We start from the raw sequence: 25,259 nt of genomic DNA, 5'->3' as shown, positions 1-25,259 counted from the left end.
CGCTGCCACCACCATGGCGTCCATTGGAACTCCCTTTGTAAGGTAAGCCTTGTCTTGGGGTGCAGTGATGTACTTATTAGGCTTCCTAGGGACCGGTTCCACCGTGTCAGGTGTCTCCCACGCCCTTCGAGCAATCAACTCCATTAACTCATCAAGGCGGAGTGACCCAGGAGGAGGAAGGCGAGCACCAAATGCCTTCAGCAAGACTGACTCATCCTCAGAAGGGGGGAGGGACTGCCAATCACCTCTCTGCTTCAGGATCTCCAAGATGTCAGAAAAGGAGACATCTTCTGAAGGTGACTTTGGGGACCCTTCTGACTCATCCAAGTCAGTATCGGATGTCAAAGATTCTTGTGGAGAATCTAAGTGTCTCCTCTTACACAATCTTTTCCTAGGGACCTCTTCGGGGGGGGGGCATCCGAAGAAGCCTCCGAGGAAGAGGGGGCACCCTCCAGGGGTGGCTGAGACACCGGTGCTCGACGCTTGGATGTGGCCATTGGTGCAGAGGAAGATAACGGTCCTTTATGGGGAGGAGAGGCTGCTTCTACTGATGTGGTTGTCTGGGTAGACAACACCTTCCTCATGAGATCGAAGGCCCCTGGGTCCCGAGTCGAGGAATCTCCCGGTTCCGAAGAAATGGGAAGAATCCCCGAGACAGGCACCGAAGCCATCGACCCGAGGATGGAGCCGAATCGATCCGCGCCGAGGCCCCGAGAGGAAGAGTCGGAACCGAAACGTCGGTTTGACTCTCGGCCCCGGAACCAAGGACGGATCGTCGGCTCCGAGACTCCGGTACCGGGTCCGACGGAGTCGAGGTGAAAGGAGCAGACCGAGAAAAGGACGGTTCTGAGAGCTTAGAAGAACGGGTCGAAGGAACCGAAGACGGAGCCGACCTCAACAGTGTCGAGGGAGGGAGCTCCATCACCGGTTCCAAGACTCGAGGCTCGGAAACTGACAACAGTTGAACACTCGGCCCCGAAGTCTGTGGAACCGGTGATCTAACTTTAGTCGAAGAGCTCGGAGCCGATGACTTGGGCTCCGACGTCTTTGATTCCTTCGAGGACTTGGATGCCTGGTCAGAAGCATCCAGAGCCTCCTGAAAGGAAGGTTTTAACAAACCCCTATCCATTAGTTTCCTGCGTCTATCTGTCATGAAGGGTTGGGAGGGTGGCCTAAGGGTTGGGAGGGTGGCCTAATGGTTAAGGTGTTTGCCTTACAAACACAAGGTGCAGGGTTTGAGTCTCACAAGTGATAGTTGGCTAAGCTTAAAATGGCTCGCAAGGGCAGTTAGCTTAGTACTAACCTATGAACCTATGAACCTATGACCCTCCCACTGAAAGAATGACAAATAGAGCAGTCTTCTTGCAGATGGAGAGGGCCAAGACAGTAGATGCAGGAACTATGATTGTCAGTTACTGACATTTTTTGCCCACATTGGCAACGCTTGAACCCCGATTTGGCCTTTTCAGACATGTCACTATAAGTAGAAAAAAAGTCAAATCCAGTAAAAAAGTCAAGTCCGGTAAAATTGTCAATCCAGTAGTGAAAGTCAATCCGGTTGTCAAATCCAATAAGGGGTGGTAGGCCCCGAAGAGAACTCTAAGTTTTACAACTTAACGGTACCGAGATTCCCTTAACCTTACCACACACACACCAATTATCACTAAATAGCTATATAATACTAAAGTACCAAGAAAAAAATACAAGAATAAAATTCTAAATCTTATCTCAGGTGCTCGAGCCCGACCCAGTGATGCGAACGCTGCAGCGGCAAACTAGATCTGAGGTAAAGGCAGAGGGGGATTGTGGGTATTAGGTGATCTCGAGCTTCTTCTCGATGCAGAGCTTGCAAGCGGCCGACACGGAGCCGAGGATCGGCTCCGAACCCATTTGGAAGAACAAAGGCGAGATTGAACACTCTCACATGGAGTCTTCACTGGAGGCCTCATGTAAAAGGAACCTTTTAGAAAAGCTTTAGACAATTGGTGAGCCATAATATTCAATCCAATGGTCACTAGATGGAAATTAGATATAGCAGCTAGTTGTACCTGCACCGTAGCAGCCACTGCTCCTTTGTTGAAAGTTTCTGTCAAGAATTGTAAAATAGAAGATAATGGTGCTTGGTAAGGGTTAATGTTATGAGAGGAAGCCCAAATGAAGAATCTCTTCCACTTACTACAATACAATTTTCTACTGGAAGGCTTATGGGAAGCCAACAAAATTTGACTAGTGTCATGGGAAAGATTATAAAGCCTGGCTATGCGGGGAATTGGAGCAGCCAAGCGGTTAGCTTCAGTGTCTGCAATGATGGATGAAGATCCCCTGACGGATGTGTCAATAAGTCTGGAACTGGGTCCAGGATCCGTGGGTCTTCCAGAATGTGATGGTAAAGAAACGAAAACCAAATCTGCCGAGGCCAATGAGGGGTTATAAGGATGATTGTTCGCCCCAGCGACTTTGCTTTCTGTAAAAATCTGGGTATCAGAGGAATTGGGAGAAATGCGTAGAGGAGACCCGGGGGCCAATCGTGGACAAGAGCATCCCTCAGGGACTGACCTGGCGGGGGAATCAGGGCAAAATAGCTTCTGCATTTGTTGTTGATATGATTGGCAAACAGGTCACAGGAAGGCTGGCCCCATTTGCGGAAAATCCTGTCCGCAATCTCTTGTTTGAAGGACCATTCATGGGGCAATAAAATTTCCCTGCTCTGTTTGTCCGCTATGACGTTGGATTTGCCCAGGATGTGCATTGCTAACAGAAAGCGCTGGGATGACACTGCCCACTGCCATACACTGAGGGCTTCACGGCAAAGAGGGTAAGACTTGGTCCCGCCTTGCTTGTTCAGGTACCAGACCACTGACATGTTGTCTGTCTGTATTGCAATTGTCCCTAGAGGAAGAAAGTCCTGAAAGTATTGCAACGCTAGAAATACTGCTCTCATCTCCAGGACATTGATGTGCAGATGTGATTCTTGATCTGTCCATATGCCTTGGGCAGTCTTTCCTTGAAAATGCCCCTCCCCACACCCTATCAGGGAAGCGTCCGTGGTCACAGTGGCAACTGGAGGGGGTAGCATGAAAGGACATCCTATTGTAACCTGAAGAGACGTCAACCACCACTGAAGATCCTTCTTGGGGAATTGGTTATCAGGATCGTGTGATTCATTGGAAGTTCTTGGTAAGACCATTGCATGAATAGGAGCCATTGAAGGATCCTTATATGCATTCTTGCTAACGGATTGCCAAGATTGCTCAATCTTAGTACTTTCAATACCTCTGCAGTTGGTCCTCTGTTCTTTGACACCACGGAAGTGATGTGTTGGCGAAGAATACAAACCCTTTCTGGCGGAAGATGGATGACGTGTCTAATTCTGTCCCTATAAAAACGATATGCTGCGATGGCAACAAGGCAGACATTTCGAAGTTGACTGTAATGCCTAGCCGATCACAGAGTGTCAGAGTAGCCTCTCTCACTTGAAGAAGTTGATGCCTGGTGGTGGAGGTAAGGAGCCAATCGTCCAAGTACAGAAACATCTGGAATCCTAGATGCCTCAGGTGAGCCATGACTACTGCCATGCACTTGGTGAACACTCTGGGGGCTGTAGTGAGACCAAAGGGCAGAGCTCGGAATTGATAATGATTGGCTCCCAGCTGGAACCGCAGGTGATCCCTGGATGGTCTGGCCATCTTTGTGTGGTAGTATGCATCCATGAGATCGATTAAGCACATCCAATTGTCCTTCCCTAAAAAGGGAAGTATGGACTGTAGCGTGACCATTCGAAACTTCTCCTTCCTCACAAATTGGTTGAGTCTGCTGAGATCCAAAATGGGTCTCCAGTCCGCTGTTTTCTTTGGAACTAAAAAGAATCTTGAGTAAGTTCCGAATCCTGTTTGGTCTGCCGGGACTGGCTGGATGACACTTTTTTTCTAGCAATCGGCGTACCTCTATTGTTGCTTGTTCCCTGTGACTGGGTGGAACATCCGGGATTTTTTTGACAGTATGGGGCTGGGTGGAGAACGGTATTAAATACCCTCTGGAAATGATACTTTGTACCCAAATGTCATTTGTTATATCTAGCCAGGCTTCTGGGTACAATGACAAGCGACCCCTGACTGTCTCCAGAGTAGGACAGCCGGGCCTCCCTTCAGGAGCGCTGGTAGGACTGACCAGAGAAGTGATCTCTGTCACCCTGGTGTTGCGGACCCCCTCTGCCGCGAGGGCGGCATCTTCCATTGTAACCCCCTCCTCTGCCTTTGGAGCGGGGCTCTCCACGTGTGTCTTGAAAGGCTCCTTGGGCTTTCCGGAACCACATCTTTCCTCCCCTCTGACCTTTAGGAAAGGGTCGAGTGGGGGTGGAAAAATGGACTCCGATGGCAGACAGAGTCTTTCCTTCTTGTTCACACCTGGTCAAAGTCTCCTTCACCTTTGGCCCAAACAAGGATGAGCCATCAAACGGGGTATTCGTAAAGGAAGACTTGAAGGATTCCGCGAAGGAACAGAGTCGCATCCAGGCATGCCTACGAAGAGCAAGGAGGATGGATAGATGAGGAAGTCTTAGACATTTCCTTTTTGGTGGCTGCCGCCACCACCATGGCATCAACAGGTACTCCTTTGGTCAAAAAGGACTTATCTACGGGGGCAGAAATAAACTTATTAGGCCTCCTAGGAACAGGTTCCATAGATTCTGGTGACTCCCACGCCCTATGAGAGACCAGATTCATACACTCATCGTAGGGCGGAGACACCCAAGAGGTGGAAGGTTGAGACCCGACCGCGTTCAGGAGAACCGACTCGTCCTCAGTAGGGCTCTTGGACTGCCAATCACCCCTCTGCCTAAGAATTTCAAGAATCTCCGCAAAGGAGATGTACTCAGAGGGGGATCTAGGGGACCCTTCTGATTCATCCAAGTCGGTGTCTGATGTTAGAGACTCCTCTGGGGAGTCTAAATGCCTCCTCTTGCATAATCTCTTCCTGGGAACTTCTTCAGGGGGAACTTCTGGGGAGGTCTCAGAAGAGCATGGAGCGCCCTGTGGGGCTACCTGAGGCTGTGGGTTTCTACGCCTGGGATGACCAGAGGAAACAGAAACTGTCTCAGGCACTTTAGGAGAGGAAAAGGCCAGACCTTGAGATGAGGAAGTCTTAGGAGACAACACTCGCCTCATGGCTTTGAATGCACCACGGTTCCAATGAGAAAGAGTCGACGGATCAGGAGCCACGATCCCCTCCCGCACTGAAGCCGTGGGCTCCAAGCCCGAGGTAGGAGCTGAGCTCATCAAAGCCGAAGCCCCGAGAGGAAGAGTCGGCACCGACAAGTCAGTGCAACTATCCTCCCTGGATCCGACCTTTGAGTGTCAGCTCCTAGAGTCCCCGGTCAGCGCCAAGAACGTCCGAGCAGATGGAGCCGACGACACTGGAGCAGGTGTCGGCTCCAAGGGATCCACAATCATCAGGTCAGCCTCCTCCGGCTCCAAAGGTCCGGTATGGCTCGGAGGAGGAGCAGACGATTTAGGAGTAATGGTCTTCGGCTCCGATGGTTTGGTCTGAGCCGGAAGCAATTTAGCTAGGCCTGGTGCCTTTAAGAGTTTCTGAACCAGCCGGTCCATATACAGATCGGACAGGCTGACCGAAGACCTGCAGGAGTGAAAAGATGGAGCCGATTTAAGCAGTAGAGAGGGAGGTTTTTCGGCAACCGGTTCCAGAGCAGTGTCCCGGGTTCGAAAAAAACAGACTGACGGCTCTGAAGTCAGTGGAGCCGAAGTCCCAACACTTTCCAACTTTTTCCCTTTCTTTGATCTGGATTCTGAGGAAGATTTGGACGATTTGCTGGCACCATCCGGGTCATACAATGCCTCTGAGAAAGGGTGTTTGACAATACTCCTGTCAATTAACTTTCTCTTCCTTTTTGCAAGCACTCGAGTGAAAAAGGAGTGGCAGATACTACATGACTTCTGCAGGTGCGCCTCACCCAAACAGTACACACACTGCACATGGGCATCCGTAATGGACATCTTTTGTCCGCAGTCTGGGCACTTTTTGAACCCAGACTTTGGATGCTTTTCCTTTTCTTCAGACATAATATTAACTACCTGAAACACAATTCACAAGAGCAGTCACATTATTTAACTATATAGATAGTTTAACTTAGAGAGGAAAAATCTAATTAACTACAAACAGCCCAAAAAGGCAACTAGTAATCCAATATCAAAAGCCCAAGGGGCAATACTAATCTAACAAGCTGTAAGAAAAGGCCCAAGGCCATGAGGCCAAAGGCAATCAGTAGATTTTACTGGGAAAGGGGGGGGGGGGAGAAAAAAATCTGCTAACTAGATAATACTATAATATATAATAGTAGAAAGATATATAATTCAAATAGAAAAACTTGCTGAAAGTTGAAAACTCACACAATAGTCTCGAGCAACGCTGGAAACCAAGAGATCCGTGCCGTGGCAAACTAGATCTGAGGTAATTCCAGCAGTGCACTGTGGGATAAGGGTTGGGTCTCCAGCTACTGGAAAACTTTGAGCTTGCTAGTCGGCCGTTTCGAAGCCGAGGATCAGCTCCGAACCCATCAGTGAAGAAAGAACGGTGAGACTGAACAACTTCACATCCTTAGCTAATATGGGTAGGTTACCCTAGTTTACTACATTTGGGAGGAGGAGTCCAAGACCCCTGGAGAATGGTCCTTTCTTACAAAGCCTGATCTAGGCCTAGAAAAGGAATCAACCTTACAGCACTCTATGAAAGTATGTACAGAGGACAAAGCTGAGGCTTCTAAAATAGTTCTAAAATCCAACCCTTTCCAAAAAGCTACAGATGAAGCCAAGGCCCTGGTAGAGTGGGCTTTGACCCTGCCTGGAACAGTTTTGTTGTAATGAGTATAACAAAAGGTAGACAACCAATTGGAAATAGTCTGTTTTGACACAGGTTGTTCCGTTTTTCTTACTTTCACAAGAAATTAACTGATACAAAGATCTGAAAGATTTAGTTCTGTCAAGATTGTATCTGAATTGTCTGTGAATATTCAAGGTATGGTGTATCCTTTCTGCTCCATGTTTTGTTTCAGGAAAAAAAGCAAGGACATAGGTAGTTTGGCTCAAAGTAAATTCTGATTCCACTTTAGGCAAAAAAGAAGGATTAGCTCTCAAAGAAACCCTGTCCCTGCAGAAAATGAAATTGTGTTGGAAGCTCTTAAAGTGAGTCAAACCTGACACCCTTCTTGCAGAGGTGAGAGCAATTAGTAAAACTTCCCTTCATGTTAAGAAACTCAAGTCAGCCAGGTTAGTTGCTTGTTCCACATAAAGCAAAGGTTAGCTTCCCTAACACAAAAGTAAGATCCCAAGGAGGGGACCCATGCTTTGGGCATGACACTTTGAAACAAACAAAGACAGACATCCATGAACAAACAGGGTCAATAAATGAACCTTGGATGAACAAGAGGAAAGTAAGGCCATATGAAAGTATATCATATATATATATATATATATATATATATATATATATATATATATATATATATATATATATATATATATATATATATATATATATATATATATATATATATATATACATATATATACATATATATATATAGTGTAAATCAGAGAACAACTAGCCCTGAAAGAGTGCTGGTTATGTTGTTGGCACCAACTAGAAAACCTCTTTCCACTTGCTTCTTCTTTCGGCTGCTCCCATTACGGGTCGCCACAGCGGAAAATCTGTTTCCATTTCTTACTGTCCTCTGCATCTTGCTCTGTCACAACAACCACCTGCATGTCCTCTCTCACCACATCCATAAACCTTATCTTAGGCTTTCCTGTTACCTGGCAGCTTCATCCTTAGCATCTTTTTCTCAATATACTCTGCATCCCTCCTCAGCATATGTCCAAACCAACATAATCTTGCCTCTCTGGCTTTGTCTCCAAACCTTCCAACCTGGGCTGACCCTCTAATATACTTATTCCTAATCCTGTCCACCCTCGTCACACCCAGTGCAAATCTTTAACATGTTTAACTCTGCCACATCCAGCTCTGACTCGTGCCTTTTTGTCAATGCCACTGTCTCCAACCCACATACCATAGCTGGTCTCACTACCCTCTTGTAGACCTTCCCTTTCACTCTTACTGGTACTCGTCTGTCACAAATCACTCCTGACACTCTTCTCCACCCACTCCATCTCCTGCCTGTACTCTCTTCTTCACCTCTCCTCCACACTCACCATTACTCTGAACTGCTGATCCCAAGTATTTAAACTCATCCACCTTAGCCACCTCTACTCCCTGCGTCCTCACCATTCCTCTATCCTCCCTCTCATTCACACACATATATTCTGTCTTAGTCTTGCTGACCTTCATTCCTCTTCTCTCTAGAGCATATCTCCACCTCTCCAGGGTCTCCTCCATCTGTTCCCTACTCTCACTACAGATCATAATGTCATCTGCAAACATCATAGTCCACAGGGACTCCTGTCTGATCTCGTCTGTCAACCTGTCCATCACCACTGCAAATAAGAAAGGGCTCAGAGCTGATCCTTGATGTAATCCCACCTCCACTTTAAAAGCATCTGTCACTCCCACCGCAGACTTCACCGCTGTCACACTATCCTCATACATATCCTGTACCACTCTTACATACTTCTCTGACACTCCCGACTTCCTCATACAATACCACAACTCCTCTCTAGGCACCCTGTCATATGCTTTTTCCAAGTCCACAAAGACACAATGCAACTCCTTCTGACCTTCTCTGTACTTCTCCATCAACACTCTCAGAGCAAACATCGCATCTGTAGTGCTCTTTCCTGGCATGAAACCATACTGCTGATCACTAATCATCACCTCCCTTCTTAATCTAGCTTCCACAACTCTTTCCCATAACTTCATGCTGTGATTGATCAATTTAATCCCTCTGTAGTTACTACAGCTCTGCACATCCCCCTTATTCTTAAAAATCGGTACCACAACACTTTTTCTTCATTCCTCAGGCATCCTCTCACTTTCCAAGATTTCATTAAACAATCTAGTTAAAAACTCCACTGCCATTTCACCTAAACACCTCCATGCTTCCACAGGTATGTCATCTGGACCAACAGCCTTTCCATTCTTCATCCTCTTCATAGCTATCCTTACTAACTCGTTGTTAATCCGCTGCACTTCATGAGTCACTATCCACACATCATCCAACCTTCTCTCCCTCTCATTCTCTTCATTCATCAGCCCTTCAAAGTACTCTTTCCATCTGCTCAACACACTCTTCTCACTTGTGAGTATGTTTCCCTCATTATCCCTTTATCACCCTTACCTGCTGCACATCTTTACTAGCTCGGTCCCTCTGTCTAGCCAATCGGTACAGGTCCTTTTCTCCCTTTTTAGTGTCCAACCTTTCATACAACTCTTCATACGCCTTATCCTTAGCCTTCACCACTTCTCTCTTTGCCATGCACCTCATCTCCTTATACTCATGTCTACTTTCTTCATCTCTCTGACAATCCCACTTCTTCGCCAACCTCTTTCTCTGTATGCTCTCCTGTACACTTCCTCATTCCACCACCAGGTCTCCTTGTCCTCCTTCCTCTTTCCAGATGTCACACCAAGCACCTTTCTAGCCATCTCCCCTACTAGCTCTGCTGTAGTTACCCAGCTATTCGGTAACTCTTCATTGCCACCCAGTGTCTGTCTTAACTCTTCCCTTAACTCCACCTCACAATTACCCTATTTCAATTTCCACCATTTGATCCTTGGTGCTGAACTCACACTCCTCCTCCTCCTCTTCTTGATCACCAATGTCATCCTACAAACCACCATCCTATGCTGCCTAACTACACTTTCCCCTGCCATCACTTTACAGTCTCCAATCTCCTTCAGACTGGCCCTTCTACATAAGATATAATCCACCTGTGTGTATCTTCCTCCACGCTTGTACGTCACCCTATGCTCCTCCCTCTTGTTAAAATACGTACTCACCACAGCCATGTCCATCCTTTTTGCAAAATCCACTACCATCTGACCTTCTGCATTCCTTTGCTTAACACCATACCTACCCCATCACTTCCTCATCCCCTCTGTTCCCTTCACCAACATGCCCATTGAAATCTGCTCCAATCACCACTCTCTCACCCTTGGGTACAGGCATCACCACTTCATCCAACTCACTCCAAAATTTTTCTTTCTCATCCATCGCACACCCAACTTGTGGAGCATATGCACTAACAACATTCATCAATAGATCATCAATTTCCAGCTTCATAAACATCACTCTATCAGACACTCTTTTTACCTCCAAAACACTCTTAGCAAACTGTTCCTTCAGAATAACCCCTACACCATTTCTCCTCCCATCCACACCATGATAAAACAATTTGAACCCGACTCCGATACACCTAGCCTTGCTCCCCTTCCATCTGGTCTCTTGCACACACAATATACCAACCTTTCTTCTGTCCGTCATATCAGCTAGCTCTCTCCCTATACCAGTCATACCGCCAACATTCAAAGTTCTGACCCTCACTACCACAGCCCTAGCCTTTACCTGCCTTCGGCCATGTCTTCTCCCTCCTCTCCTCCTTCGGCCAACAGTAGCCCAATTTCCGCCAGCACCCTGTTGGCCAACAGTACTGGTGGCGGTCGTTGTTAACCCGGGCCTCAACCGATCCAGCAAATTTCTTGTCCTCATTAGTACCTGGTAAATATCCTCATTAAACATGTGCCTAAATGATTTAAGACCCTACATTCAGTCAGTCAAATAAAGTTGACTGGTATTGGGGTGTATTAAACATCCCTGTTCTTATACGAGTGTATACAGTCTGAGAAGAAGCTTGTGCTAAGTGTCCCTGGTGATTTCCAAAAGAACCGCTGTTGCCTGGATCAGAAGGGAGTCACTAAAATGAAATAGGGGGATTCCTTCTGAATCTTCATAAGTACCCTGGATATAAGTGGGAAAGGTGGAAATTATACAGGAATATTCCTGTCCGAGAAAAAGAAAAAGCATCTGTTCTCCAGGCCTTCTTGCATGGAGTCCTGGAGCACAATCTTGTCAGCTGACTGTTCAGAGAGGAGGCAAAGAGGTCTACTTGAGGAACTCCCCATAGAAGGCTCACATCTTGGATGACCCCCAATCTACTTTTCATTCATGAGGGTCAGCCCTTGTCCTGCTCAACTTGTCTGCCATACAATTTTGCTCTACAGAATGTTGGATGCCTGCGGAGTGAGACTGTGCTATGAAGCTATATGCCAAGCTAACATGGCTAGTCTGCAGAAGGGGTACAACTTCATTCCCCATTGTCTGTTCATGTACCACATCATGTACCACATGACTGTGGCATTAGCTGTAAAAACTTGAAGAGGTCCCGGGGAGCAAAGATGGTTCAGAGAGTTGAGTGCCTTGATTAGGGCAAGCATGTTTTTTATATTGAAAAAACCTCCACAGCAACTGGTAAAATCCAACAGTTTTATTGTACCACACACTGGTTGAGCACTTTCTTCCCTACTGAAGGGACTTCATCAGAACAAATTCAGTTTCACAACCCAGCCCTTTTATGTTTAAAACACCCAAGTATCCAATTAAATATGCTACACAATTGCATACAAATTTAAAAGGAGAATGCATATGGTAAATGTATAAAATGCAACAGTATAAACATTTGTGGCAATCACTTATCAAAAAAATACACATATGAAAAAAATTAATAATAAAAAAATAAAAAATGTCAATGACAATAAAATATAGACATACCCTATAAACCATAAAATATCCACTAATATATCTAAAACTTGAAGTATTACCCTAAAATGTTTTTTTAACTTCAAAAGACATGCAATATTCACATTTCCATTAATACCAGGTATCTGGGTAGCATTCAACCTTAACTGCCACCTTAACACAATGTCTAAATGCACGTCCAAAACTCTACCTTGAGGGTCCTTAACCAACTGTTGCAAAACTGAAAACTTAAAAATGTCATATTTATTCTCAAAAATATGCCTACTCAAGGCATTGGTCATTTTGTTGTTTCTTATGTCCAATAAATGCTCATTAAAACTGTCCTTAAATCATCTACAGGTTTTGCCCACATAAAAGGCAGGACATAACTGGCATCTAGCCACATATACCACATTCTTACTGCAGCAGTTGAAATGCCCTCCAATGTGAATATACAGTCCATTTATAAATGGAAACAATAAAGCTGTTGGATTTTACCAGTTGCTGTGGAGGTTTTTTTCAGTATTTTCGGTGGTGGTTTGGAGTTGGAGATAAGTTTTTTATATATTTATGTGCTTGTGTCTGTCCTTGTTCTCCCACATATCTTGCACTTTTATCCCTCCTGAATCTACTTTCCAAGTAATATCTGAGCCATTTGTGATGACTGACTGTGCTTTGGAACAGGGTGCAAGAAGGGGGACCTCAATTTAGGGAAATCTGTTGTCTCCACCAAGTGATTTATCTTCTGACAAGCCCCAGAAATGGGGTATGAAAAGACAATGGGTATTTGTGCTGGGACCAAAGAGACTTCAAATACCATTGCATCTTTCTCATGTGCAGTCTTGCCAGGACTATCATGAGAATCACAAAAGCAATCAATGATTTCCAAAATCCTGAGGTATTCCCCCGCAGTGGTTGAAGTCTTGAATAGAAAACCCTAGAAACATATCTAGATACAGCATCTATTTTTCCTATGGAAGAAAAGCTCTTTGAACTGTGATGTCTAGTTAACATACCAGAAACTCCTGTGAGGAGTCCAGAGAGAATTTTGAATGTTCTCTTGGAATCCCGGTTTGTTTAATAGATCTCTCCCCCAAGAGAGAGATTCTGGACACTTTAGAAAGACTGCAAAGATAAGCAAGTTATCTAAATATGGAAAAATGTGGATACCCTGTAGCCTGCAATGAGCTATAACTGCAGCTAGACACTTTTGAACACTTTTGGTGCAATGGACAACCCAAAGGTTAAGACAGAGAACTGATGATGTGATCCAGATACACAAAACCTTAAGAAAGGCCTGAAGTCTAGATGTCTAGGAATGCGATGACAATACTAGACTTAAAAGATGTTTATCAGGAAATTTGAATGAGGAAGAAGAGGTAACAGGTTGTAAAGTGACATCATTTTGAATTTGAGCACGATCACAGAGGTTTAGGAAAGAAAGCTCCAGTACTCGCCTCTAAGCATTTTCATTCTTTGGTATTAAAACATCCTAGAATAAAATCCCTTTCTCGCTTGCGAAGGGAGAACTGGTTCTATCACTTCTTGGGACAGCATGTGATTAAGGACAGGCAGAAACATAAAAATGTCTGGTCTGGAGGACAAGGTACTACAATTGGAAGGAGGACTTTCATCCCATTGCCACATGTAATTTTGATGAATGATCTTCAGAACCTATTTGTCAGAAACTATCTGTTGCCAAAAAGAAAAGTGGACAATCAGACTTTCGGGGGGGGGAGTTGCCAGGGTGGGTGGGGAAAAGTCTCTTAAATGGTCAATTTGACTTACTGGTCAGTATGACTACTTGGTTTTGTGAGTTTACAGAATTCTTCTTGGAAACCCCTTGCCATTTCTTTCTAAATGTCTCTTTACCTGCATTTTGTTGAGGCTGTTTATGTTGTTACTTGCCAAAACTGGATGAGGGGTTAGATAATCCCTTGGAAAATTTGGAAAAGGAGGGCTGAAAAATGTTACGAGATTCCCAGGATCAGCTTGCCCCTTTCATCCCATTTTTTGGTCACCCCCCTGAAGCAGAAGGGACAAAAGTTAAATCTCTATCCAAAGGAAATTTTAAAATCTTTCTTTTATCATGATCTGGGAGATTATATATACAAATCACTGAAGCTTCCACGATAAACAGCAAAAGATATTTATTTGATATACGACTACGGAAGTTTATACATGTTATCTGCCTTTTTATGGGCAGAAGGCGGACTGTCAGGAACTGATGAATGGGTGTAGGTTCAGGAAATTCCTTCTGTAACAGCTTATAATATTTTCTTAAGGAGTGAGAAAGCTCAGTGGTCTCTATTGAAAACACTAGCACATTCTAGAAGTAGTCTCAAAGAAAGAGAACTCCCCATAGGGAGGGTCGGAAACTAAGCTCTCCTCCGAGTCTGAATCTGTATCTCTCCCTTTATCCTCCTGTCCAGATTCTGAATCTTGCATCTCTTCAGGAAAGGCAGTATCCCTCTATCTTTTCCAGAAACTACTTTAGGATCAATAGCCTGAATTAAGTCCTGAGCCAGACCAAGTAAACTACTCCCGTTTAAGTAATTTGAAGAAGAGTAAATACGTGTTAATTTTTGTGTGTGTGTGTGTGGGGGGGGGCAGGAAAAAAATTAGGCTAACAGTGTTATTAATGGCAACAGTAACTTCTCCAGGGACAGGTGCAACATTCTGGCAAAACAGAGAAGTCTTCCTCATTCCCTCTCTCAGGACTGATAAGGGTGGTTCTTTCTTGCCCACTTAGGGGACCCCAACAGCCACAGAGAATGTGGCTAACACTGGGTCCAAAGTGACTGTAGGTACTACACCAGAGAGACCCAAGGTAAATGTTGAGTAGTCAGAAATACAACTAATGGCCACAGCAGAATCACCCACCTACAGCTGATGCACATTGCTAGCCAGCTGTGATGGCAGAGGATGATTCCTTAACTTTCTCTTTTGTGGCTGGAAGAAGGATCAACCATGGGACAGACTGACTGTTCCATGGTCAAGCCAAAAATGGTGCCTCTTTCCCAGGGAAAACAAGAAGCAAATGCCAGTACAAACAAAAAGTCTTTAAAAGTCACTTTTCACAAACACAGTAAAAAGCACTTTAAAACACTTTGCCAGTCCCGAAAAGTAAAACTAACACAATTTTTTCACAAAACATGTTTTTCAGTTACTTTAAACAACTTTTAAACTGACAGGGAAAAAAAACGCTCACGTTTAAAAGTACAGTACAGTCTTGTGATCGTATACAAACTCTTAGCTTTAAAAGAACTTTTCCTAAAAAGTATCAATAACAAGCAAAATTATTAAATGGAAGGGGTTTTTCCCCTCAAAGGGAAATGATCTGTCCAGCAAAGGAATAGCACTGGCTGACCATCGATCCTCTGAAGCCCGGAGAGGAGTACTCTCTTCAGCACCAGTAAAGCTCTGAAAGGTTTGGCACCCAACTTTTAGTCAGCTCAGCTCATGCTACCTGACAGTTTAGGTGTGTGGAAGCTGCCCTGAAGCTTTGGAAGCTGGACAGCTGTTATATCTTTAGCAGGATATAACCTATACAACTAAGACTACTGCAGCAATTATCAATATGGTGAACATCTTTAAATCCAGTACTGTAAAAGCAGGTACGTTTAACTTTGTTTTTGTAGGTGCTCACTACGGGTTGACTTAATTTATTCCAATGTTATGTTAGACTGTTTTTTTTTTTTTTTTTTTTTTTTGTTATCTTACTGGGGAGGTGGTTCCAAACTGCTGTTCCCAGGCTAGAGAAATCTTTTTCATCTATTGTAGTTTTGAATTTTGGCTGAACCAGGGTAGAGAAGTCATTTTGGTTGTTTCTTAATGTGAAGAAACAGGACTTGATGCTGTGAGTCCACTATAGACACATTATACAACTGTAGCCCATGGTACCCTGGGAAAGTCCCTTTCTACAAAAGCTTTTGAAGAGTCCTCCCAATAGTTTCAACCCAGTTCAAGAACTGTGGACCGATCTGACTAACAAGCTGATACTTTACTGCACACAAAAGAAAAAAAAATCATCACATTTACCAAAACAGAGAAAAGCACCTTAGTGAAAGAAAAAACACACTACGAAGAATTCTACTCTGGCAAATATGAAAGCATCTACCATCGATTTATACGGCAGCTTTATATTAAGCAAAGATGCTTGAAGTCTTGAACAGTTGGCATCAGATACACATTAATCCCTTTTGCATGACCAGTTATAAATCTCCAAGACGTTGAGTGTTTTATAGCCTATTAAGAATTTGACCCCATCACATAGGTTCATAGGAAAGTACTAGACTAGTTGCCCTTGTAGACCATTTTAAGGCTAACCAATTTCCCTTTTTGTGCTCAAAATAACCTATACCATTTGGATACAGATTGCCTTTATCCATTCCATGGTCATATTCATATGTTGTCTATAACAAAACCTCAAGAAAAAAAGCAAGTTATCTACATACAAATGCACTGCGTAGTTCTAATTATCTGTAATAACTCTACTCAACTTTTAATAAAAATATACTAAAAAAAGATAAATCACCTTAACAATAAGTGGGTTTCCTCTGGGTGCTCTGGCTTCTTCCCAACCTTAACAATAAGTGGGTTTCCTCCGTGTGCTCTGGTTTCCTCCCACATTCCAAAGGCATGCAGAAGGTGGATTAGACACACTAAATTGGCCGTAGGTGAGAATGTGTGTGCGAGTGAGTGGTATGAATGAACTACAGTGACAGGGCTAGTTACCTGGCTATGTAAACTTTGGCTTGAGATGACTGTCACTGCTGAAGTGACGCCCCAACCCCATGTGCAAAACGGGGAAAAGAAGTTGAGGATGGATGGAATAAGCACTGGAACCAGTGGACATCCTTGACAGACTCAAGTCTTTAACCTAAATTTATCTGACGCACTGTCATTCAACATAAATGAGGCATACGTGTTTCTGTGTAGGTTTTCTATTACACAATACATCATACATTTCCTGTTTATTGTAGTAAAAGCTTTACCTACATTAAATGAAACAACTCACTCACTCAGTCCTAGCAGTATAGTTGTCTACACCATTTGTTTACTTGGACAAAACCCAAGCTGAAAAAAAGTAAGAGAGTTTCCACCCAATTTGCACATTAATAACTTTAGCAATAATTTTATAGCCAACATTCAAATGAGATACGAGTTTATGATGTTCAATCAAATCACTGTCTTTTCCTTCTTTTCTAATTAATTCTATTGTTGCATTCTGCATAGACTCAAGTATATTCTAACGCAGAAACAAATGCAGCTGCTTTAACAGTGTACCTGACGGCACATCTACAAAGCATTTATAAAATTCCACTGGTAACTGATTTGGGCCAGGAATTTGTACCTTTAATCTAAGTTGTAACCCCCTGAATACTTCTAACTGTTATGTACACCTCCACAAGATTGCATTCTTATTAGTATTACGTAGCCCAGCTTCTATTCTGCCATCTTCACTAAAGCTACTACTACAAAATATTTTGTTATAGTGATCTACTTGTCCTTTTTATCTCTTAAACCTGTAGTGCAGTTCTATAATCCCTCTTTTCAACAATGCATATCAAGATATTTGCCAGACTTATAATGTAGAAATATATTCTTTTTGTTTTGCACTTTATTACCTATCCTGACTTCTACTTCCTTTCTTGTGAAGATTAACTTCTTCCCTAGAGAAACATTTTTCATAGTGTACAGATGTCACATACCACACCATCCAAGCTCGTTGATACATTTTATTTTTAAATATTTTCACTAAATGATCACATTTTCATTTGTAACATAGGTATATGTACATTAATAGAAAACAAACTCTAAACAGTTTCCACAGTTATTGTCAAGCAGTACACATTCACTCCAACATTACAGAAAGTTCCTCAACTCATGCCTTCCCTTTAACCTCACAACTCATCCTAAACATTATTCTGCATGTATTGTTCTCAAAGATTCCATTTATTTATATGTAATTTGGTCCTTCCGATTTCTAAAGATTACACGTCCTGCTATTTTAGCTCCTTTACAATATGTATTACTTTTAATTTGTGTCCTGATTCCCCCATTCTCTAGAGATTGCTTTTCCTGGCATGCTGTAACATTAAACAGTACGGCCTTACAATGGTCAGGCAATTCAGAATCTATATCCCTGGTGAAAAGAATCATTTCTTTAGTTACAGTCATTTCCTCACCCAATATTTAACTCTATATATTTCAATTTTTGCTGCACTGTTAGCTGTTCTTTTAATGTAAACATATAAACATTTCAGTGAAAAATCTTTCCTTCATTTCCCATAGTCCTTTTCTTTTCATCTAACTTTATCCTGTTCATTCCTCAGTTATTTTCTCTCATTTTTTCCTCTTACCTAGCCTATCTCCTTCCTTCTGCTTCTACCTGAACGTTTCTATCCTAATTTCTTCTCTTTGACCCAGTAATTTTCTCTCAGCACCTTTCCTCTTACCCATTGCCTAGCTCCTTCCTTTAACTTCTACATGAAGTTCTCTGTCCTTATCTCTTCCCTTTCAGCCATCATCTTTTTCCATCTTGTATGTTTATAGGTTCGTATGTAGTTACTGGGCATGCAATCCAAGAGACAGAGGAGCCCAGCCCAATTTTCCAATTGTTCTACATCACTGTGTGTGTTAAGTAACTATCTTAAACTCACACGTAGGCAGAGGGTAGTCAAAATAGTTAAACTCGGGACTGCATAAGGTAGCTTCTTAACAATTCACAGCTTCGACCTTCTGTGCTGTCAGATGCTTTCTACCTCCACCACTTGCTAGTAATGCTTTGCACTTTCTCACACTCTTTTATCCCTTCTTTCATTTTCATTAACCCTGAGCAATCCTTAGTAAAACAGTGTGTATATGTACATGCATAAGTACTGTGCAATTGATTTGTTTTCTTTATACATGGAGTGCTGCTTTTAGTCTTGCATTAGGAAGAGCTGCTACTTACTATGCCTACTGTGAACTTTGTTACAAAAAAAAAAAAAATGGGCTCTGCCCACTTACACATTCCCAGTTAAATACATTAATAGCCAAGACAAACTCCAGACAGGCCATTCTTACCTGGAGCACAGCTATCAACCAGGGCACCCAGTGCCTTTCCATCCTTCCAGTCTTGACTAAAATTGGTGATTGGTAGGTCAGGAATTTTGTTCTGAATCCATCCTAGAAGTCTCTGTTTTGGAGTTTGTTTCTTGGCATCATCATCTTCTCCTTCATCTTCCCACACTGGCATAGAAATGGAGTAATGCAGAATTAAGGTCCATACCATTCCCAGTATCAGCTTCAGGTTTCCATCCACAATGGCTTTGCTATCTGAAAATTGTCAATTAAGAAAACGGACATCAAGCTGTGCTCATAGTCAACTCAAATGGTGTATATCAGTGTACAGTTTTCATTGCAGTATGTGAGAAATTATTCAAAATATAGACACCTAAAATATTCACATACACTTTTTGACACAGTAATAGTCCATTAGAAAATAACACTCTCCTCAATGCAAGGATAACAACATTTAATTTAAGATTAATTTCAGTGTTTACTTCTGCAAATTTTTTTGAGCCAGCTCAGTTAAAGCTCCACAAAGTAGCTTTCCAAAGATGATGTTCGTTAACCTGACCCACATGGCTGGTGCTGTTACAGACATAATAGAAAACATTTTTCATTATTTTAACATATTAAAAGTAAACCTTTTTCATCTGTTTTCTCAGACTGTATTGTTATTGCAATGGCAATGGGAAACACACAAAACTAACGACTTCTACAAAAGAAAAGTTGCTAGAAAGGCTTTTAGTGACCACCATCTTCAGAGAATGAAGTATTATCTGCAGAGCTATGCCAAGTTGCATAATGTGCTACATACATTTACATACAAAAATGCAATTAATTTCTGGGTTCCCATTGGAACATCAAATTTTCAATTGTTCGAATCACTAAAGGTCGACCTTTAATGATCGAACAATTGAAAATTCGAAATGTTAAAAATGAACATAAAAAAAAAAAGAAAAGAAAAAGTAAAGGGTGTAGGCAGGGGGGGCAAGCCCCCTTGCACCCCCCAAGTGGGGGACTGCGCTCCCCCCCCGTTACTTAAATATACCAACTCCGGGATCACGCTACAGTGTAGGAAAGGGAAATCTTCCCTTTCCGCACCGTAGTGCATTCAAGTGCAATCTTGGAGTTGGTATATTTAAGTAGCGGGGGTGTGGGGTACAGTGGGGCTTGCCCCCCTGCTTTAACCTGTCAGGGTACGTTGTCTTTGTTTTTTTTTTAATTTCGAAGTTACAGAACTTCTATCATATGGCGTCGACCATATGGTATTCGAAGTTCCGTAACTTCGATTTTCTAATAGGTAACCTGAATTTCTTTATGTTGTAAACAAGCGGACAATCTAATTTGAAAAAGATGATGTTTACTGAAAGGAAAGTTGTGTAAAAACTTACCATAACCATAGACGTCCTTCTCTTCTATATTGCAGTATTCTACTAGTGAGTTTACCCTTCTTCCAATCAGCTTGCTCGGCCAGGTTTCCAAAGCTTTTACAGTCCCTCTTGGTGCGGATGTCCGACGTAGAGGCAGGTACGTGGGCATAAAGGTGACTTCTGTACACACCAGCCCTCAGAACCTAAAATAAAGCCCTAGACGGAGCCAGTCCTGAGGGACACAGCCTGTCCCTGAGCCGGGTAGAGCAAGTGCAAGGTTAAAAAGGGGGATGGTGGGAGGGAAGGAATACAACAACATGGAAGAGAAGGACATCTATGGTTATAACCAAAGCTCATTAAAGGTTGTGGGGTGGCCTGGTAGAGGACTCCAGGAATCCATGCAGGATAGCCCTGACAAATGCTGCCCTGGCTCTGGAAATATGGTCCAGGTTGTAGTGTCTAGTGAAGGTATGCACAGAAGACCAAGTGGCTGCTTCCAGAATGGAGTTATAGTGTCCAGGCCTTTGAAAAAGGCCCCAGAAGAGGCCTTATTTCTTGTGGAATGGGCCCTGACATTGCCTGAAAGAGTCTTCCCATGGTGAGTTGGCTAGCCAGGCTGAAATGGTCTGTTTGCCCACTGCTTTCCCCAGAGCCCTGGGGTGGAAGGAGATAAACAGTTGGTCTGATTTGCGGAAAGGTTTAGTTTTATGCAATTAGAATCCGAGTGGTCTGAGGACATCCAGGGAATGAAGGACTCTCTCACTATCTCCCTGCGGTTTAGGGAGGAAGGTAGGCAGATGGATAACCTGATTCAAGGAAAGGTCATTGACCACCTTGGGGGGTGAAGGAAGGTTTTATTTTTAGGGTGACCCTGTCCATATGGAAAACCAGGAAGGGCTGGGTAGCCATAAGGGCTTGAAGCTCTGAGACCCTTCTGGCTGATGTCAAAGCTACCAGCAGGACTGTTTTCCACATGCAAAACTTTAGGGTGGCCTTGTCAGCTTGTTCAAAGGGTGGTAAGGTGAGTTTTTCTAGCACATAATTAAGATCCCAGGGAGGAGGGGATGGTTTCCTGGGAGGTCTTAGGTGCAGAACCCCCTTCAGGAAGAGTTTGGCTGGTAATCTGGATGCCAGCGGAGGTTCCATAGGCAAGCAGACAGAAATGGCAGACAAGTGTGCTTTCAAACAGGAGTAAGACAAACCTGTCTTCAGGAGTTCACACAGGTAGGACAGAATCAGATGCAAGTTGCTGTCCAGTGGCTCCATCTGTCTTTTGCGACACCAGAAGGAAAACCTTTTCCATTTGGAGAGATAAGATTTTCTTGTGTTGGGTTTCCTGGCCTCCAGCAGAAATGAAAACATGTCCTCGTTGTACAAGTGTCTGAAGGGAATAAGAATCCTATCCGCCACAGGGAGAGATGCAGAGACTGCCACTGTGGGTGTATCTGTGTCCCCTTGTGCTGTGTGAGTAGGTCCACTGGGGGGGGGTAACTTGTGGTGATTGCCCTTGGACAGATGAAGAAGTAGAGGGAACCAGTGCTGCCTTGGCCAATAGGGAGTCACCAGCAAGATTTTTGGTGAGTCCTACTGAATTTTCAGTAGGACCCTCTGGATCAGAGGGAAGGGGGGGAAAGGCATACAGGAACTTCCCCCTCCATGACATTGAGAGGGTGTCTGTTTGCAATGCCTTCGGGTCAAGAGTTCTGGAGCAGTAGCTCTGGAGTTGCCTGTTTATGGAGGAGGCGAACAGGTCTACCTGAGGAATACTCCACTTGTGGATGAGATCTAGGAACACTTCTCTTGACTGCATCCATTCGTGGCTGTCTGAAGTGGTTCTGCTTAGTGAATCTGCCTGATCGTTGTGCTGGGAGGGAATGTAGGTTGCCTGGAGGGAGATTCCCTGTGAGATAGCCAGATCCCATACCTGTAGATCTAGTCTGCATAGGAGGTAGGACTTTGTCACTACTTGCTTGTTCAGGTACCACATCACTGTGGTGTTGTCTGTGAAGATTTTTAGGAGGCCCTGCTGGAGGTAAGGTTGGAAGGCCTGTAGGGCTAGCAGTATTGCTATAATTTCTTTGATGTTGATGTGCATTTGTTTGTATCTGTCTGTCCAAAAAACTTGCACTGTCCTTGGACCTAGAATTGCCCCCCCCCCAACCCAGGTCTGAGGCATCTGTGTGCATGATCTGGGCAGGGGTGGGCATTTGCAGGGATATGCCCGGATTCTGGGCAACTTGGTCATGCCACCATTTTAACTCTTGGTGAAGACAGGGGAGGAGTGGGACCCTGAACTCTAGAGGATGTGAGTACTGGGACCACACCGAGCGAACGTACCACTGAAATGTTCTCATGTGTAACCTCGCTAGGTACAACATGGGGATAGTAGCTGACATGTACCCCAGAAGTCTTAGGAATTCCCTCGCAGTCAGGGCTGATGAATGGAGGGCAGATTGAAAGTGATGGGAGAGGGACACCACTTTTTCCTCCGGGAGGGGGGCCATACTGATGTCTGTCCTGATTCTGCATCCCAGTAAGACAATGTCCTGTGTAGGATGGAGTTGGGACTTTGGGTAATTTATCAGGAACCCTAGAGACTGCAGCAGGAGGTCCTTGGTGTGAACAAGGAGGGTCTGCCTGTCCGCTGCTTGAATGAGTAGGTCATCTAGGTAAGGGAATATTTGTATTCCCCTTGTCCTGCAGTAGGCAATGGAGTGGGCTAGGTACTTTACAGGACTTTAAGGGAAAGAATAAGAGAACACCTATATGCCATAAATAGGGAGAATGATACTAATGCTTTAGCTAAGCATGTATTGTTGCATGATACTACACACACCTTTGAGTTTTCAGCTTTGGAACTCATCTATCCTACAGTCAGGTTGGGGAACATTGGTAATTTTACAGAGAAGGAAGAAAGCAAATGGATTATTAGATTGCAAGCTGATACAGGTCATGGTCTAAATGACAGGGTTAGTCTCAGACCCTTTCTACTAGATCAAGCTCTGAAGCACTAATTCTTCCTTTTTTAACATAACTTTTTAACCTTTTTATTCATTCTTTAGATTTGAAGAATTATTGATAAATTTTAATGTGTCATTTGATTGTATATGATTTTGAATGATCTCAGAACCAATTAAGACTTATTTTGTGTTCTTATTGGCTGATGAAGCTATTGGTTTGAGTATTTAAATAACTTGACGTTTTTATGTTTTATTTAAGCCTGAAGAAGCGTCCTGTGTAGACGTGAAAGCGCTTACTATTTTCTTCACTGAATAAAGGTGTTTATTCTAGTTTTATTGAGACTGGTTGGCTTAGATTGTTGTGGGGTACCTGCACCTATTTTTCTGCAGTTGAAACTATTTTGGGTTTTTGCAGGTACATTATCCTTAGAGAACCCTTTTTTGGATTACATTTATCTTTGGTGTTTTCTCAAAGGAACATGACAGAAGCAACCAGACATTCATCTTCTGATATGCCTGTGAACAATGGACTTGGTAATGGAACTGTTTCTTTTTCACAATTGACTGCCTTAAGTGATAATCCTTTATTGAAATTTTCTTATGCACAGTTAGCGAATACAGCAGTTACAAAGGACAGAGATTTGACTATACTATATTACAACTAATGAGGAAATTTGAAGATGCTATGACAAAAATTAAGAGTATGCAGTGGCAGAAACAGCACTTGGAAGCTTGTCTTTCCTTTAATGTTATTCCCAGAGGTCTTCGAATTTTGAAAATGCCCACCTTTGGTACAGCTTATCCTGAACTACTTACAGACTGGCAGAAATTGAATATAGAGACAAGCAACAATTATATGAGACTGCTTATAAGACAATACACGCTGATTGAGGAAAAACTTAACAAAGAGGTTCTATTGATAGAACAGCGTCTGAATTCTTCTCTTACTTCTGAGCAATTAACAGCCTTTTTTTCTGAATTATCCAATACGCTTAGTACATTGGATAATAGATTATTGCTCCAGAAGAAAAAGAAACTCGAGAGTGATTGTTTAGATTTCTCACGAGGGAACGTTTTTTCTTGGCCTAGGGAATCCACCAGGACGAATTTCACAGTTACTACCACTGCTATTGCAGAAGGTAGGAAGGAGGGTCGCACCGATAATCTTCCTGCCATTTCTAACGCTTCGAGCGCGAGAGATCCTATGGGGATTAGTTCACGAAGGGAAACGCTTGATATTCAAGTAAAAGAGAAGATTAGTGATGTTCCATCATCTGTAGTGGCTCTACGACAGGAGGAATGTACTGAATCTAACGCGAATGACATTGTGCAGACTGCAGCAATTGATGGTCAAGTAGTAAGGAAGAAAACCATTTTTTCAAGTGAGAAAGAAATAGGACATGTTAATCATGAAGCCATGTGTTTGTCGTTCCCTTTATCTTACCAGATGGTGAAACAGAAGGGCCGGAGCCCTCAGTACAAAGGGAAGAAACGCAAGCAGTCGAGCGAAGTACCAGAAGGCTACAAGAAACCCTCCAAAACGACTTCAATGAACTGGTAATTAATTTGTCTTGTTATTCTTTAACAAACACTGAAAGGAAAGTTTTGAATACGGACTTATCATTTGTTCCTTCACAGGGCATGGATATCAGTGATTTAATAGTGGAGCTTAAAAGCTTCACAAGAGGACTGGCTTTGGACTTACATTTTAATAATGGCTCTACACATAGAAGAGCCCCTGCTTCTAGTTTTAAGAAACCATCAGCTTATACTCCAGAGTTACATCCTCTCATTGAGAGTTTTGAGAAAATTTGTATTAATGATTTTTATGAATTATACAAGCAATGTGAGTTTAAATCAGAATTCTATAATTTGAATGCTATGGAATCAGCAGCTTTAAAGGCACTACAAAACAATGAAGTAATTGTAATAAGACCAGCAGACAAGGGTGGTGCTATTGTGGTACTAGATAGTGATTATTACAAGTTAACAATGAATGATATGCTATCTCAAGCAGATACTTATAAAGCAATACATATGTTTGAGTTGAATACAATTATTAGCAAAGTGCATGCTGAACTTTATGATATGTTGATGTGTAATATAATTGATAATGAACTTTAGAAGTATTTTTTAATTGAAAAACCATTATTTCCTGTTATTATAGGTCTTCCG

The 25,259-nt window shown here is 43.0% G+C and overlaps 1 protein-coding gene across 3 annotated transcripts in view; it reads right to left on the bottom strand.

The window, feature by feature from the left end:
- FLNB (filamin B) overlaps nt 1-25,259 on the bottom strand; it is a 4,683,119-nt gene that overhangs the window by 3,065,420 nt on the left and 1,592,440 nt on the right. For all 3 annotated transcript variants that reach the window (XM_044078790.1, XM_044078788.1, XM_044078789.1), the window contains exon 3: nt 18,770-19,021. In XM_044078790.1, the coding sequence (XP_043934725.1) occupies nt 18,770-19,021 (252 nt within the window). The remainder of the gene's footprint in view (nt 1-18,769; nt 19,022-25,259) is intronic.

This window comes from Protopterus annectens, chromosome 7.part1, assembly GCF_019279795.1.
Source record: "Protopterus annectens isolate FY-2018-M chromosome 7.part1, PAN1.0, whole genome shotgun sequence".
NCBI classification, from domain to species: Eukaryota; Metazoa; Chordata; order Ceratodontiformes; family Protopteridae; genus Protopterus; species Protopterus annectens.
This window is presented reverse-complemented; position numbering and strand designations above follow the sequence as displayed.